The sequence below is a fragment of the Pipistrellus kuhlii genome, unplaced genomic scaffold (assembly GCF_014108245.1).
Source record: "Pipistrellus kuhlii isolate mPipKuh1 unplaced genomic scaffold, mPipKuh1.p scaffold_m20_p_12, whole genome shotgun sequence".
Lineage (NCBI taxonomy): Eukaryota > Metazoa > Chordata > Mammalia > Chiroptera > Vespertilionidae > Pipistrellus > Pipistrellus kuhlii.
In genome coordinates, this window is record NW_023425427.1 from 27,004,226 (window position 1) to 27,021,698 (window position 17,473).

The following is a 17,473-nucleotide window of genomic DNA, read 5'->3' on the forward strand; positions in this document are numbered from 1 at the left end:
CAACCTGTTTGCTGAAAATTGTACTAAGTTCTTATTAAAAATTCAACCTGTCCTTTTGTGGGGAGGTGAAGAGCAGGGCACTTCCATCGCAGACAGCTTGGGGAAGGATGGAATAAAAAAGATAGACCTGACCAGTATTCTAGCCTCACAAGTGTAGTCTTCACTTATTTGCTCCACAAATATTTGTTGATATTCTGTATTGTGTAAGGCACCAGGCTTGGTATTGGGGCATTAAAAAGAACCAGATACAGGGTGTTCTGAGCATATAGAATAGTAAGTAAAAACCTGCCCTATGTGGAGCAGTGGTTGAGTGTCAACCTATGAACCAGGAGGTCCGCTTGGATTCCCAGTCAGGGCACATGCCCAGGTGTTTGGCTCAATCCCCAGTAAAAGATTGGCTGCCTCCTGCTGGGGATTGAGCCCACAAGCCAGGTATGTACCCTGACCAGGAATCAAACCGTAACCTTATGTTACGGTTCACAGGTCGAAGTCAATCACTGAGCCATAAGGGGGAGGGGGGGCACTATTTGCAAAAACTATAAACAGCCAAGGAATAAACTTAACAAAAGATATATAAATTCCTTGGCACTAATATAATATTGAGTGCCAATTGTGTAACTGTAAAATTTTAAAAACCACTATAAAAATAAACTTTTAAAAAATCTTTTATTGATTTCTTTATAGAAAGGGAGAAAGTTAGAAACATCGATGAGAGAGAATCATCTATCAGCTGCCTCTTGCACACCCCCTACTTGGGATGTGCCCACAACCAAGGTACATGCCCTTGACCGGAATCGAACCTGGGACCTTTCAGTCTGCAGGCCGACGCTCTATCCACTGAGCCAAACCGGTTTCGGCTCATCGATGCATTTTTAATGAAAAGATCTTCAAAGAACGCATGGTCTCCTTCCCTTCCCACAGAAGCCCCTTCAAAACAACCCGCTGGGTTCTCCTCCGTGTTTGCGGGTCGGCTTCAGCCACTCCCCTCAGCCCCGCCCCTGCACAGTCCGCCTCCACTCAGCACCTAACGTAGTGCGAGGGCCCTAACCCCAGTTCAATAAAAGTTTGTACAATATCGTTTTAATCCGCCTCGCTGCTGACTCAAGGAAAGGAAATATTAACACGTAGATGTTGAAGGTTTTAAGTCTAAACAGCTTTACCGAGCGCGGGACACGCACATCCTCCTCGGCCCCAGGAAAACAAGCCCGAGACCAGGTCGGGCCTTTAAGAAACGCGCCGCAGCTTTCCCGTCTTCCCCTGCGGCGCGCACTTCCGGCCGCGGAGGCGCTCGGGAGCGCGTCCCTCGAGCCTCCACCAACCAGCGGCCCGGCCCGCGCGGCGCGTGCGCGCGAGCTCCCGTCAGAGGGCAGGTTCGAATCTCCGCGCGGCGCGGCGCGGCGGTTACTCCCCCAACGTCCGGCCCCACCTCCGCGGCGGCGAGCCCGGCCGCTCCTCCCCCTCCAGGGCCGCCGTCCCACCTTCCCGCCGCCGGCCTGCCGGCCCCGACGGAGCCCTCGCCCTCCCCCGCGCGCGCGGGCCCCGCCCTCCGCGGCGACCGGCGTTCGGCCTCCCGCGCCGGGCGGCTTCCGCCCGAGCCTCCCGGGCCCATGGCCAAGCGGCGTGCGGCGGAGCCGCTCACGTTCCACGTGCCCTGGAAGCGGCTCCTGCTCTGCGAGTTTCCGGAGGAGCCGCCGCCTCGGCCGCTCTGGGTCCCGCCGGCCGCGGCCTCGCCCCTCGGGCAGCCGCCCCTCGGCGCCCCGGAGCTGCCCCGAAAGCGCAAAGTGGACGCGGCGGCGATGACGGAGCCTTCGGCTTCGCCCCGCAAGCGCCACGACGGCGGGGACACCGGCGCCCCGGGCGGCGCGGAGCGGGAGGCCCGCGGCTGGGAGACCAGCGGGCCCCCGCCGCTGCAGCCGCCACCCCCGCGGCCCCACCGGCCGGGGGAGGAGCTTCCGGGCGCCCGGCCCCCGAGGGGCGGTGGCGACCACGGGGCGGGGCGCGCGGAGCCCCCGCGGGGAGACTGGGGGGCCGCACCGAGCCAGGTAAGGACTGGTGGAGGGCTGGGCGCCCCGAGGTTGGGTGGGTTTACCATTTCCCTGGGCACTTTTCCTCCTGATAAGGAGCAGATCGTCCCCCTCTAGACTCGTATCAACAAGACGACCCAGAAGGCGAAAAGCCGGGGTCCCTACTGCAGGAACGGGCGCCTGCCCACCTGCAGGCATCAGCGAGGGCCCCAGCTCCTCTGGGCAGGGCTTTGGGGGACCCCGAAGGCCGAAAGCGCTCCGATAAGCCAGGGGATGGGGCCCTCGGGTGCTGCTTGGGCGCCGAGCTGTGGGAGGGGAAGCAGGTGCATGACTCCTGATAGCCTAGATCAGGGGTTGGCAAACTGCGGCTCTTTGGCCCATTGAGTGTGGCTTTTAGGCCAGCAGCTTAGGAGTACCCTAATTAAGTTAATAACAATGCACCTACCTGTATAAAGTTTAAAAACTTTGGCTCTCAAAGACATTTCAATCGTCGTACGTTGATATTTGGCTCTGTTGACTAATAAGTTTGCGGACCACTGGATAGAGTTTGGTGGGAGGCGTTGAACCACGAGTTTCAGGTTGTCGACAAATGTCTGAGAGAGGGGTGGGGTGCCTTCTTTGCTTGAACAATGATTTGTTTCTAAAGAGGTGAGCAATGTGGAAGCTATCCATTGGATGTCCTTTAGGCATGGTGTTTCCTTGGTAGAGGGGAAGGGTGACTATATCTTGGGAAAAAGTATTTTTAACTCACTGTGCCAAGTCTAAGTCTATGGGAAAGGATTGTTGTTGCAAATTAACTTGGGCCCTGCGGTATATGAGGATCTTCTGTGAAGATCTTTGGCTTGTTCGCAGTTCTGGGGAAATAAGCCTGCCACATCTCCCTCCGCACTCAGCTCTGGTTTGACTAGGCGGGTGCTGCTCAGCGTGGCAGCCACTGGCCACGTGAGAAGATGAGCTGTAAGTGTCAAATACTTACGTTTCAGAGGTTTCAAAACATTTTATATTGATTACACGTTGAAATATCTTGGAGGTACTGGATTGAATACACTGGATTAAAAATTATCTCACCTATTTCTTTTAGTCCAGTGGTCTGCAAACTGCGGCTCCCAAGCCCAGGCTTGCCGCTCTGTTGACTAGTAAGTTTGCTGACCACTGTTTTAGTGTTTTTAGTACAGCCACCAGAAAAGTTCGTTATATTTGTGGCTGGTATTGTATATTTACTAGAGGCCCGGCACATGAAATTTGTGCACGGGTACAGTCCCCAGGCCTGCCTGGGTCAGGGCCATCGTCCCTAGCTGCCCCCACTGCCACCCACCCAGGTTCCCTGTTTGCCATTGGGTGAGCTGTGTGCCTCACAGTGACTGGTCCAGCTGTCATGTCCTTCTGCTGTTAGGGTCAATATGCATATTATCCTTATATATAATAGGATAGAGGCCTGTTGCATGGGTGGGGGCTAGCTGGCCTGCCCTGAAGGGGGCCGGGCTGGGGTGGGGGTTGGGGGTCCCCCCTGGGGAGCAGGGCTGCCAGGGCAGGGGCCTCAGGGTTTGCAGGCTGGCCACACCCCCAATCAGGATAGGGTCCTTGCTGGGACAGGGCCTGCCTGGGCAAGAAGCCATTGGCAGTTTGCAGGCCAGCTACATGCCTGATTGGGGTGGGGGTTCCCTTGGGGCGCTGTGCTGGCCTGGGTGAGGGCCTGGGGCAATTTGCAGGTTGGCCTTGTCCCCATCTTTGTCAGGAAAGATGTCCGGTCTAATTAGCATATTACCCTTTTATTAGTATAGATTGGAGAGCTTTGGTCTAGCTTTAGGAATTCAAATTGCTTTTCTGCAGTTCTCTGTTGACTTGGAGCTTTGAGGGTGAAAGTACCAAATACAGGGCTCAGACTTCACCAAACTCTTAAACTTCTACACCATAGCATCCACCTCATATCTCTCCATTGCCTTAAATACCTTATGCAGAATTTATCAAATACATAGTTCATTGTCCCCACCCCTCAAAAATAATTGAGGTTCCTTTGGAATATTTGTTCATGGTGAACAACCCAGTAAGATGAGAGTTTAATAGTTGGGAAAGATCTTTTCCTGTGATTGTGAAATTATCCTTTAACCTTGATAAGCATTTCTGGATGAAATTATAAATTGTAAATATTTGTACCCCTAGTTTTTTTGGAATTTAGGAAGCCTGAGCCTTATTTAGACTTTTTTCTTTAGGTTGCTTTTAGGTTCAAAATCAGCTTGCATAAAACTGAATGATAGAACTTACATTTTGAAAATAGAATAAAGAATTAGAATTTCCAATTAAATCATGTCTAGGACAATATTCAAAACCTAAAAAACAAACAAACAAAAAAGCAACAATACTGTAGTCATCTAGACCTATTTGAAAACTCTTCTTTTCAGACCCCACCCATACATAGCCTTGTCTTTCCTACCAGAATACTCTGACTACAGTCTGCCACAGATTGATAAAGAGGGAACTGAGGAAATGGCAGGTAAGCAAAGAAAGAGAGTATTTTAGTAAACTGGCACAGTTTTTGCAGTCAGTGTCTCTTTGGTTCTTGTGCTTAGTCGAAGGCTTAAGTCTTTGCCCTCACTACTGTTTAGCATCTCCTACCCGTGTCTTTCCCTTCAGCAGTGACTACATCTGGGTCCTCTCTGCATCCTATAGACACTATAAGCTCATGGCAGGAAAAAGAGGGTTCCTTCTTCTCCAAGATTAGTCTCCTGTTCTCTTTTGGCAAAAGCCCAAGAACCCTTACTAGTATGTCCTTTCCTTTTGTTAGTCCTGTTCCTTGAGCTGCTTTTTTCCTGCAAATTTAAGAGAGGGACCTGTTTTCTCCACCTTCCCTGTTTCCAAAGATGTAGGGTCTTTGTTCTAAGGGTTGTACAGACAATTACAAAGACAAAACAGGATAAAACAGAAACATGGAGAAGTTAAAAATAATTTTCAGTTTGTGCAGTAAACATCTCCCTGGTTCTTTTTGTGCCTAGAATAAGCCTTAAGTTTGTGCCCTTACCCTTGGATCTCATTTAGGAAGAGTTTTCTCAAACATGTCCTTTCTTTTCTTTTTTTAAATATATTTTATTGATTTTCCACAGAGAGGAAGGGAGAGGGATAGAGAGCTAGAAACATTAATGAGAGAGAAACACCGACCAGCTGCCTCTTGCACACCCCTTACTGAGGATGTGCCTGCAACTAAGGCACATGCCCTTGACCGGAATCGAACCTGGGACCTTTCAGTCTGCAGACCAACACTCTATCCACTGAGCCAAACCGGTTTTGGCAAACATGTCCTTTCTATATTGGAGATGCAGTCTAGGCAGAACCTTGGAATATTTTTGGAGTTGTTTTAGATTTGTTTTTTCTAGAGAACTAAAATAAAACCAGGTATTCATTAAATATTTATATTTTCTCATGTTAGTGTCACTTTATGCAGGTTCGTTGCTCTGTTAGTGCTGACCCTTACTATTAGATATTTTTAACAGAAAATAAGCAAATATGTTTCCTGTTGATTGATAATTCAAAGACTTCTTGGGATATAATACTGAGCAGTAAATAGGGCTAAACCTTAATTTGCAAGAGAGCCGTATGTTTTACTGATTAGGAAACACTTAGGTCAAGATCAGAGTTAGTGAGTCGTGCAAACCCAGGTCTGTCTAGTGGCAGTTTGTGCTCTTAGATACTAGGCTACACTGATGACTGTTTTGGTTTTTTTTGTGTGTGGGGGGGAGGGGTAGTAGGGGTTGCCCATGTTTATAAGTAGGTAGTGGCAATGAAATACTGTTTTTAACCCTATTTGCTTATTAAAATGAAATTTTTCTTGGCATCCTTTGAATTATTGCATTTTTATCCCAGTGTTAAGAAATTCCAAAGACTCTTTAATTCTCTAAGCCTTAGTGTCTGAGGCCCTGAATGAACTTCTAAATGAGACTTTCTTATAGGCCTGTACTTTTTGGTAAAGTAACCAGCCGCATGCAGCTAATGAGCATTGAAAAATGGCTAGCCTGAATAGTGCTAGAAGTGTAAACTACCTGCCAGGTTTTAAAAACCTGTGTGACAAAAAAAAGTAAACTATCTCATTAATTTTTAAAATGTTGGCTGCATGTTAAAATGATAATAGTTTGGGTATATTGGGCCAAATAAAACAGTAAGATTAATTTCACCTGGCCAGTCTGGGCAGCCTGGCCTCCCTGCCAGGACCCTTAAAAGAAGAGGCTCAGGGCACCTTTCGTGGTAAAGGGGCTGAGGGTGAAGTCACCTAAAGCCTGGTCTTCATGTATCCCCCACCCCTACATCCCAGGGCTCCCAAACACAGTTGTGACAAAGAATCCTATTGGCATCCTGTCCTTGGAAATTCATTCTATTCTCAAAGCCTGGTCTGTTGCTCACACATCACAGAGGTGTCACCAGCCCAGTTCAGCTGCACTCAGTTTTGCCAGTTACCTTGGCACTAGTTGAACCATTTTAACTGAAACATTGCCTCTCCATTTCACCTGTTTCCCCAGGTTTATTGATTTATACTGGATACATGCAATTGTATGTTTTTAGACACACCAAAATGGAGCGTGCTAAATGAGTTCTTCAGAAGCGAAAGAGGAAAAGGAGGAGGGTTCGAGTCCCTTCTGCCTTTAACTTGCCTGTGGTCCCTTAGCCCAGCTCTGTGACTTCCTGGCAGAGGGAGGGTTGCAGGACCACGGCTGTCACAGCACTTTTTCATGGTGTCCTTAGAGAAGGCAGCGCAGCAACTCAAGGGGATCGGGAGTTTAGGACCAGACCACAGTGATGCTTCCAGGGCGCGGAGGGGGAAGCTGGAGGGTGCAGTGATGGTGTGCAATGAAGTGTTTCTTTTGATTTAATTCAGGGGTCCTCAAACTTTTTAAAGTGGGGGCCAGATCACGGTCCCTCAGAGAGCTGGAGGGCCGGACTATATGAACTACTAATTCCTACTGTAACACCTCGGCTGCGCTCACTGCCCAAAAAACCTGGCCGGCCGGATCAGACTCCTCTGCGGGCCGCAGTTTGAAGACACCTGAATGCAGTGTGTGATTTAGTGCATTCATTTTCATTAACTACCATATTTTGATTTACCATCAAGAGCAATGAAACATTTCGTCTTATTTTTTTTAAAGATTAATTTCACCTGTTCCTTTTTACTTTTTTACTGTGGTTATTAGAAAAACTTTAAATCATATATGTGGCTTCTATTATATTTTTGTTGGATAATGCTGCCCTAGCAAATATGAACATAACATAAGAAAATAAAAAAAAAAAAAAAAAAAAAAAAGGAACATAGCATGGTAGAATAAATACAGATATATAGATACCCTTCTGAGATAGATAATGGTCACCTTGGGAATCTATATTATTCCAATGCTGCTTCCTTTGCACAAAATATTTTTAGAATGCTTTTGAACTTCTGTGCCAATTTTGTACTTTATTGGAACATCAGCTTCACTTCATAGTTACTTGAAATGATTTTATAATCATTCAGAGTAAACTGTTAAATGTTTAAGGAGCCAGTGCTCACTTGTTAGGATTTAACAATTTTGCTATATTGATTTAAAAGGCATGCTTTGTACCAAATGGTATCTTAATAAAAATGATTAGTTTTAAGTTTTTCTTGCTATTTAGCATGTTTGTGTCCTAATACTTTTTAGAAGGTGTCAAAATATTTTAGCCTATGTAAAGTCAATCCCTTAAAATACCAAACCTCGGGAAAAAGACTAAAAATAACTTTTAAGATATATCTGTATTTTTTTCAATAAAAATGTTTTCTCGCTGAAGGTAAACATTTTAAGACTGTTTGCAAACATTTTCTTTGGTTGAGAATGGAAATTGTCAGAAGGATACTATTGAAAGAAATTATTTTAAATTTAAACTAATAAATACTTTTGACTGAGTCCATAAAATACTTTGAAATAGAATTAAAAATGTTGAAGATACAAAGACTGTAAAATCTTACACGAGTTTCCTTTAAAACACACACACACACACACACACACACACACACACGCACACACAAACTTGTTTCCTGAAAATAATTTTTTAAACTTTTTCTAAGCCATTGATATACTTTCTTTTTTTCTTCCCCCCTAAAGATCAATGAAGAATTTTGGCAGTATAACACCTTCCAGTACTGGAGGAATCCTTTACCACCTATTGATCTGGCAGACATTGAAGCTCTAAATGAAGATAACCTTACAGAAGCAAGGCTTCAAGGCAAGGATGAAGTGGTTGAGATTGACATGGAGTCCTGACAGAGGAACTGAAGCAATGTTTTTTTCTGAATTTGAGAGAACATCTCTAAGTGACTTGCATATTCTTAAGGATAAAAGTTATTTTCCATACTTAATGTTATTTCATTCCCAAAACTGAAAAACGAGGAGTTGTTTTAATGATAAATGCCTACAGTCGGTACTGAAACTCCCAATAGGATTTGTCAGTGATATAGTACAGTTATAGAGAAAGTATTTTATGTGTGCATTCTTAAAAGTTATGTCTAGATTCTAAATTTGAAGATATCAATCTTATAAATTGCAAGTTTTAGAAACAGGTAGGAAAGACTCAAATAGTCCTTTCTGCAACAAAATTGTTAATTTGTGTTACATGAAATGAATGTTGTTTTATCATAACTTAATAAAATGCTCTTTAATACACTTTATTGACTCTTCCTAGTTGAACAGATAGCTGACTTAAACATCTATGCAAATTTAAAATGTGAGGCATTTTCAGAAAGTGGTATTGTTTTAAAAGAGCTTTCCAAAAAATATAAAAGCTTTCTAAATGTGAAGTAGTGAGAATTTCAATGTGGGTTGCATGTTTGCATAACTTCTAATATCTGATGTTTGTTAAACTCTACTTTGGGCTATCAAAAAATGAATAAAGAACAATGAAAAATGAGTAGATATTTCCCTCCACTCTTTCCCAAGATAAGAGGAAAGTTTATTTCTTTTTTTAAGTTTCTTGATTTCAAATTGCCTTCAGGACATGGTTTTTATTGCTTCTTACTATACACTTGTAGTTCTCAACACTGGCAATACTTCACAAATCTTTGCCTGAGAGATTCTCAATTGTTCTGATGTGGACATTAGATATAGCTATTTTTTTTTTTTAAAGCACTGATCCTGTTGTTTATAGGAGATAACTAATTTGAGCTGAAGCAATGCCTCTTAATTAGCTTTATTTTTATTTTGCCCTGTTGATGGCTTTGTTACAACTAAATTATTCGGTAGCTCCCATTTCATTGTATTTGAGTTATATGAGTATCAATGATGAAGTTAATTTTGTATTGTATTCTAGAATGTTGGCTTTGTAATTAAGTTGTCCTTGTGTATTTTTTTTGTGGTTAATGATATTCAAAATCCAAGAAGGATGGATAAATGCCAATGAGAGGGAAAAAGAACAATGTTTCATGTGCACTGCGGAATTTAAAGATGGGTTGACATTAATAAGAATGTTATTGAACAGATAGCAAACTGTATAGTATTGTGGTTGAAAGTTAAGGCTTTGGAATCAGACATGGTTCAAAGTCTTATACTGCCACTTTCTACCCATGTAACATTAAGCAGGTTCTTTCTCATATCCAAGCCCCAGATTTCTTCATTGTAAATAAGAAACAATAAATAGTATCTACCTCAAGAGAGATTGTGTTTATTGTCAAATTATATACTGAGTACCTGCATCATCTTGTTTAATTCTTATAATACCCTTATTGTAGGTACAAAAATATAATTAGAATCAATGTGCTTCCTATAGTTCCTCTTCCCTCCCACTCCCCATCACATATTATTTTTTTTAATACTATATATATATATTTTTTTTTAAATATATTTTATTGATTTTTTACAGAGAGGAAGGGATAGAGATAGCCAGAAACGTCGATGAGAGAGAAACATTGACCAGCTGCCTCTTGCACACCCCCTACCGGGGATGTGCTAGCAACTAAGGTACATGCCCTTGACCGAAATCGAACCCGGGACCTTTCAGTCTGCAGACCGACGCTCTACCACTGAGCCAAACCTGTTTCGGCTTAATATATATATATTTTTTTATTGATTTCAAGGAGAGAGGGAGAGGGAGAGAAAAACATCCTATCGATATGTAATAAAAGCCTAATATGCTTGCTAAGTGTCCGGTCATTCCATTGGCCATTCAACTAATAAAAGTGTAATATGCTAATGACATAATGAGGCCGCTCAACTGCTCGCTATGCCGTGCACTGACCACCAGGGGCCAGACGCTCCAACCAGTAGGTTAGATTGCTGCTGGGGTCTGGCGGATCAAGACTGAGCAAAATAGACAGGACATGCCCTGGAGCCCTCCCTGGCTAGCCAACCTCCCGCATCCCTTCCTGGTCCCAATCGTGCACCCTTGGCCTGGCCTGTGCCCTCTCACAATCTGGGCTGAGAAATACCCTCACCCACCGAGTGCATGAATTTTGTGCACGGGGCTTCTAGTGAACGATAAGAAAATCATTGATCAGCTGCCTCCTGCACACCTCCTACTGGGGATTCAGCCTGTAACCCGGTCATGTGCCCTTGACCAGAATCTAACCCTGAACCTTTCAGTCTGTAGGCCAACATCTGCCCATTGAGCCAAACCAGCTAGGCTCCTATAGTTCCTCTTCATTCCACTTTCAGTTGCTACAAGATATTTCAGGATAAAAATTTGAATTGAAGAAAGAGCAAGGTTAGCAAATGAGGAAGCAATTAAAGTACTGCGGGAATACAAATAAAATGGTATTCCGGCTGATGTTGCTCAGTGGTTGAGTGTCAACCCAGGAACCAAGAGTTCACTGGTTTGGTTCCTAGTCAAGGCACATGCCTGGGTTGTAGGCTCTATTTCTAGAGACAAGTGTGCAGGAGGCAGCCAGTTGTTTACCTCTGATGTTTCTGTCTCTATTCCTCTCCCTCTCTAGAAATCAAAAGCATATTTTAAAAAATACTAAAATGGTAAACTTCCTAACCTTCTCTTTGATCTGGCAGTAGGAAAGTGTTCATTTTTGTTTACTGCTTTTCCTAGTGCCCAGAACAGTGCCTGACATCCCCTGAAGACTTCTGGACTGCGAGAGAGTGCAGCTGGGCTGAGGGACCCCTGGGTGCACGAATTGTCATTCACTGGGCCTCTAGTGAACTATAATCAGATTTTGCCATTTCACTAGCATCCTTTTTCTGGCCCAGAACTCAATCCATGGTCACTTGTTATATTTAGTTTTAGTATCTCCTTAGTCTCCTTTAACCAAACGGTCCCTTGAGATTTCTTTGCTTTTCATGACCGTGGCACTTTTTGAAAAGTTATTTTGTAGGATGCCCCTCAGTTTCTATTTGCCTAATATTTCTCACAATTATGCATTTTTGGTAAGAACTCCATAGAAGTGATGATGTATCCTTCTCAGTACATTATACCAGGAGGCAGAGGCACAGATTGAACCCATATTGGACCTTACATTTCTCTCTCGAAATGCTCTTCACTATCTTTCTCATAGATGACAAGTAATACATACATATGTACATATATACATACATACATAAACTATTAGTGATCTCTGAAAATACCTTAAGTTCATTGAGAAGATTACTTTGAAAGAACTTCAGCTCTTAAATTATCTGGAGTCCAAATACTTAATAATATTCTAGCACTTCATATTTCTTGGTTGCTATATCTTGTGTTCTTTTGTTATGAACTCATGGTAGGCAGAATTCCTTAGAATGAGCACCAAATTTCCCAGCCCCTGGTTATTCTATCAAAGACTAATATAGGCACTACTGTGAAGAATTTTGCAGATGAATTGGGTCGGCAACTAAGTAATTGCGGATTTTTTAAAGAAAAAATTTTTTCATGGAACTAAACAACTTTATTCTGTAATGTATTGCCCATTTTGATCAATGACCTTTTGCCATCTTTCAGGCAGCATCATAATCCCACGTTCAAAAAACTTCTGGTTTTTATTAGCAAAAAACTGAATCAGGTACGATTTGACATCATCATCATTATTGAAATTTTTACCATTCAAGGAGTTTTGTAAAGATCGAAACAAAAAGTAATCAGATGGTGAAAGGTCAGGACTATATGGTGGATGTGGCAAAACATCCCAACCAAGCTCCATTAATTTTTGCCGAGTGACCAAAGATGCGTGTGGCCTTGAATTGTCATGATGGAATACAACACCTTTTCGATTTGTCAATTCGGGCCGCTTTTCTTCAACTGCATTGTTTAATTTTGTTAGTTGTTCAATGTAGACATCAGAATTGATTGTTCGGTTGGGTGGTAAGAGTTCAAAGTAGACAATTCCTTTGTAATCCCACCAAACTGATAACAAAACCTTCTTTTGATGAATATCAGCTTTTGATGTTGTTTGAGTTGGTTCACCCGGCCTGCTCCACGATCTTTTCCGCTTGATATTGTTGTAAACAACCCATTTTTCATCGCCAGTTATCAGTCGTTTTAAAAATGGATCATTTTCATTACGTTTCTTTAGCAAATCGCAGCTGCTAATGCGTTGCGTTAACTGTGATTCTTTCAGTTCGTGAGGAACCCATGTATCGAGTTTTTGAACATAGCCAAGTTGTTGTAAGTGATTTTCAATGCATGTATGTGATACATGAAGCTTCTCTGCAATCTCACGTGTTGTACTGTGACAGTCCGAATTGATTATTGCTTTGATTAGGGCTTCATCAACTTCAACTGGACGACCAGAGCGTTTTTCATCTTTGAGTGAAAAATCACCAGAACGAAATTTGGCAAACCAATTTTGACACTGCCGTTCTTTTAAGGCTTCGTCACCATAAACAGCACATAACTTTTTATGAGCTTGCGATGCGTTTTTCCCTTTGCGGAAATAAAAAAGCAAAATATGACGAAAATGTTCCTTTTGATTTTCCATTTTTCAACAAACGCCAAATGAAACTACAAAACAGATCAAAAAACTTTTTTTACTGATTAACAGCTGAATAGCCAACTATCAAATAACAAAATGTGTTTTACATTTGTACTACGTCTGCAAACCTAAAAATTCAACTGAAGCCATATATGTGTGAAACCCGCAATTACTTAGTTGCCGACCCAATAATTAAAGTCCCAAACCAGTTAACTTTAAGATAGGGAGACAATTCAGGTGGGCCTGACCTAATCATATGAGCCCATTTAAATATGGTGGAGAGGTCAGAGCCGGGAAGTCAGTGAGGTGTCAAAGTGTGGGAGGGATTCAATAGGAGAGTAACTCTTTGGGCTTTGAGGATGGAGGGAGCCACGTGACAAAGACCTTAGAGCAGCCTGCAGAGAGTGAGTCCCCATGGCCAGCCAGAGCGGGGACCTCAGTTCTATTGATACATCCTCAAGATCTGACCTCAGCAACCTGAATGAACATGGAAGTGGATCCTTCCCTAGAGCCTTCAAAAGGAACACAACCTGGCTGGCACCTTGACTTCAGTTTTGAGATACTCCAGAGAACCTTGCATGTCAAGTTGGACTTCTGACTTTCAAAACTGAGTTAACAAGAGGATGCATTTTTCAGGTGCTAAGTTTGTGGTAATTCATTACACAGCTGTTAAATATAGACCTCATCTTTTTTTTTTTTTTTTTTTTTTTTAATTGATTTTTTACAGAGAGGAAGGTAGAGAGCCAGAAACATTGATCAGCTGCCTCCTGCACACACCCCACTGGGAATGTGTCCGCAACCAAGGTACATGCCCTTGACCGGAATCGAATCTGGGACCTTTCAGTCCGCAGGCCAACTCTCTGTCCACTGAGCCAAACCGGTTAGGGCTAGACCTCATCTTGTGTGGGTTTTTTTTGTGTGTGTGTTTTTGTTTTGTTTAGTACTTCCTTACCTTCTCACACAAGATGTTCTGGCACAGGTATTTCTCTTATAATTTGTCCATCCTAGTCCTGGGAATCATTTCTACAAAAGCTCTGATTTCTTTATTAAAGAATGGCATTTAGAAATGAAGATTGGGTGCAAGATCTGCTCATTAGTATTGGGTATCATTGCTTCTAGGTCCCCACAGCTGACAGAACAATAAAATATATGTTTATATACAACTATGTGTATTTCTCTGTCTACTTGTGTCTGCATCTATTTTTGACACACAAGTTCAAAACTGATACTTCCAATTCCAGTTCAATATCACAGGGTTCATCCTACCTTTTCCTCTTTCCTTATTTTTTTATTTTTTTAATAAATCTTTATTGTTCAGATTATTACAATTGTTCCTCTTTCTTCCCCCCACCCCATAGTTCCCCTCCACCCGGTTCCCACCCCACCCTCTGCCCTTAACTACCCCCACTGTTCTCATCCATAGGTGTATGATTTTTGTCCAGTCTCTTCCCGCACCCCCCGCACCCCTCACACCCCTAACCCTCCTGAGGATTGTCAGTCCACTCATTTTCTATGCCCCTGATTCTATTATATTCACCAGATTATTCTGTTCATCAGATTTTTTTTATTAACTTGATTTTTAGATTCATTTGTTGATAGATACATATTTGTTGTTCATAATTTTTATCTTTACCTTTTTCTTCTCCTTCCTCTTCTTAAAGAATACCTTTCAGCATTTCATATAATACTGGTTTGGTGGTGATGAACTCCTTTAACTTCTTCTTATCTGTGAAGTTCTTTATCTGACCTTCAATTCTGAATGATAGCTGTGCTGGGTAGAGTAATCTTGGTTGTAGTCCTCTTATTTATAACTCCTTTATCCAACAGTGAGAAAACTAGACTTTATATTCATAATATGTTTATTAGCTCAATCCTCAAATGTTCATAAAATAGTTTATAAACTGCTAACCCATATTGTGAAAAACATTCATGCTGCTCAGCCAGCGTGGCTCAGTGGTTGAGTGTTGACCTATGAACCAGGAGGTCACAGTTCGATTCCCGGTCAGGGCACATGCCTAGGTTTCAGGCTCGACCCCCATTGGGGGAGCATGTAGGAGGTAGCCAATCACTGATTCTCTCTCATCATTGATGTTTCTCTTTCCCTCTCTGAAATCAATAAAAATATATTTTAAAAAACAACCTTCTAACAATAAAACTGAAATTATTTAGTTCCACTGGAGAATTCTACTAGACATTTAAGGAAGAAATGTGTTCTTTTTCAGAAAAATAAAAGAGGAGAGAACACTTTCCAGTTCATTTTATAAGGCCAGCATTACCTGGATACCAAAACCAGGTAAATATATTACAAAAGAAGAAATCTATAGATCAATACCCCTCGTGAACATACACACAAAAATCTAGAAAATATTGACAAAAAACCTAACAACTATAAAAGGATATCTGAAAAGATAAAAATAGATATTCCTCTCTGATCTACTAGAATAAATTGAATAAATATAAATGTGTGTTTTTTTGTCCTTATAATAAGCTAATTCTGATTTTTGTTTTGTTTCATTTTGGTTTTGATTTTTAATCTAAAGTAGAGTGATATTATAGTCATCATTACTCCTGAATATTTTATTTGAGTATTTCAAAGGCTTAATGGGTCTTTTGACCCTTGGAATTTCTAAAATAGTATTGCTCTCCATATAAATAGCTCAGAATTTTAAATAAACTCTTAAAAAATATTTTGGCTCGCACTTTAGATAAAAGGTGGCAATATTAGAATCACAAAAGGCATTATTATTACACAATCTATAATGCTTATTAAAACTCAAAGACAACATAATGCTATGATAGGATTTTTAACAATGTCTGATAGCATTCCAACCCTAAGCTATATATATATATCATATGATTACTGTAGTCCATTGTTAAGTAGCTATAAAGTTTTGCAAGCAAAGGTATTAACCTAGTATATGAGTATCTGCACAAGGCTAAATCTATCAATTAGTTTTTTTAAGTGATATATTTTTATTATGTAAATAATGCGTGCCCATTTTGGAAATTCATGAAAGCATAAAAAGATATTAACAAATCTAATTTCTGTTCCCAGACTCAACTACAGTTAGTATGCATTTTAGCTTTCTGTTGTTGTTGTTGTTGTTAACCTATTATACATTGTTTTTAGAACACTCTTGTTTAATGTGGTATCCTTTTGTGATCTTTCTGTGAGTTTGAAATTTCCAAATATTTTAAAATATAATGATTTCAATTTTATCAAGAAGCGTTCTCAAAAATTTAAGCAATACTGATACAAAGAAGAATGTAACAAATGCCACCGCAATCACTTAGAAGTAATGTTTGATAACACTTAGTGAGTGTCATATCTCACACCTCTTGATGGATGGGGGATGGGTATATGGAAATACATATATGTATAGAGGAAATATAGATAGAAGTAGTTTTATAAAGTATTACATGCAATCTTACCTGAATTTAATAGAAAAGAATTTAAGTAAAATAGAAGAAACAGCTAAACCTCAGAGAAATGTTTCCTGACCAGTAAATACATTAGCTAATAAAATATTATCACAAGTTAAAAAGGAAAGATCATGAACACCACATGACCTAGATGTTTCTCTTTTTAAATATTTTTTTATTAAGGGCTATGAAGATATCTAGAAAGATAAATGTGATGCAAGGACAAATGTCCTAATATGAAGCCCTGTCTTTTTCATTACATGGTTTTCCTTCGCAAAAGCTTTCAAACCATAGGAGGCATGACTCATGTCACTTCCTCTTCTTTCATTACATGCTGCACAATATCTGCATCAGTCTTCTCATTTATACAATCAAATTCATTGAAATCTATTATTTAGAGAGGCTGTGTTTTTTCTGTTCCACAAAGAGGACTTTGGTTTTCACAATGGATTCATACGGCAGTCGAGTCAGTTTCTCCCGTCGCTGGATTCTCAGTGTGAAGGAGTAACCTGTCCCAGCGAGGCTGGTCATGTTCACCAGGAAGATCTGTAACTTGCCCTTGGCAGCAGAGACTGTGGACAGCAACACCTGACAGCAACTCTGCAGTCTCTGTAAGCCATGACCTCCATTTTACTTTTTTAAAATCTTCACCCGAAGATACTTTCCCATTGATTTTTAGGGAGAGTGGAAGAGAGAGGGTAAGACAGAGAGAAATATCTATGTGAGAGAAACACATTGATTGGTGGTCTCATGCACATGCCCCACCAGGGCTGGTACTGGGGAGGAGCCTGCAACCGAGCTTCCTGCCTTTGACTAGAATTGAACCCAGGACCCTTCAGTCCGCAATGCTCTATCCACTGAGAAAAACTGGCTAGGGCTTTGACCTTCATTGTAGATCATCTCAAATGATTCCCTGTATTAAAAGACAAGGAAATTAACACACTTTTTTCTATTTCCTGTCTCCTTTATTTTGCTACTTATATTATTTTTACTTTGTTATTTAAAAAATCTTATTTCCTCTGTAATCATAATTCCCATATATATTTACTTTTAGTTCTACATGTAAATGTATTAAATGCTTGTTAACATATTATTTACCATAACCCTATCCATTCTAGAGGATTAAAAAAATTATTTTCTGGTTGGCTGA

General features: G+C 41.3%; 1 protein-coding gene across 1 annotated transcript; it reads left to right on the forward strand.

Moving 5' to 3' along the window:
* Positions 1-1,436: 1,436 nt before the first annotated feature.
* Positions 1,437-9,662, forward strand: CUNH9orf40 (chromosome unknown C9orf40 homolog). The gene is made up of 3 exons (XM_036433778.2): positions 1,437-1,489; positions 1,538-2,042; positions 8,123-9,662. The coding sequence occupies exons 2-3, from the start codon at positions 1,608-1,610 to the stop codon at positions 8,279-8,281; spliced, it is 594 nt and encodes a 197-aa protein (XP_036289671.1). The 5' UTR covers positions 1,437-1,489; positions 1,538-1,607; the 3' UTR covers positions 8,282-9,662.
* Positions 9,663-17,473: the final 7,811 nt, after the last annotated feature.

Coding starts and splice junctions, on each gene's coding strand:
- CUNH9orf40 (XM_036433778.2), top strand. CDS start 1,608: ATGGCCAAGCGGCGTGCGGCGGAGCCGCTCACGTTCCACGTGCCCTGG. Junction 2,043..8,122: donor GGGGGGCCGCACCGAGCCAG/GTAAGGACTGGT, acceptor TCCCCCCTAAAG/ATCAATGAAGAATTTTGGCA.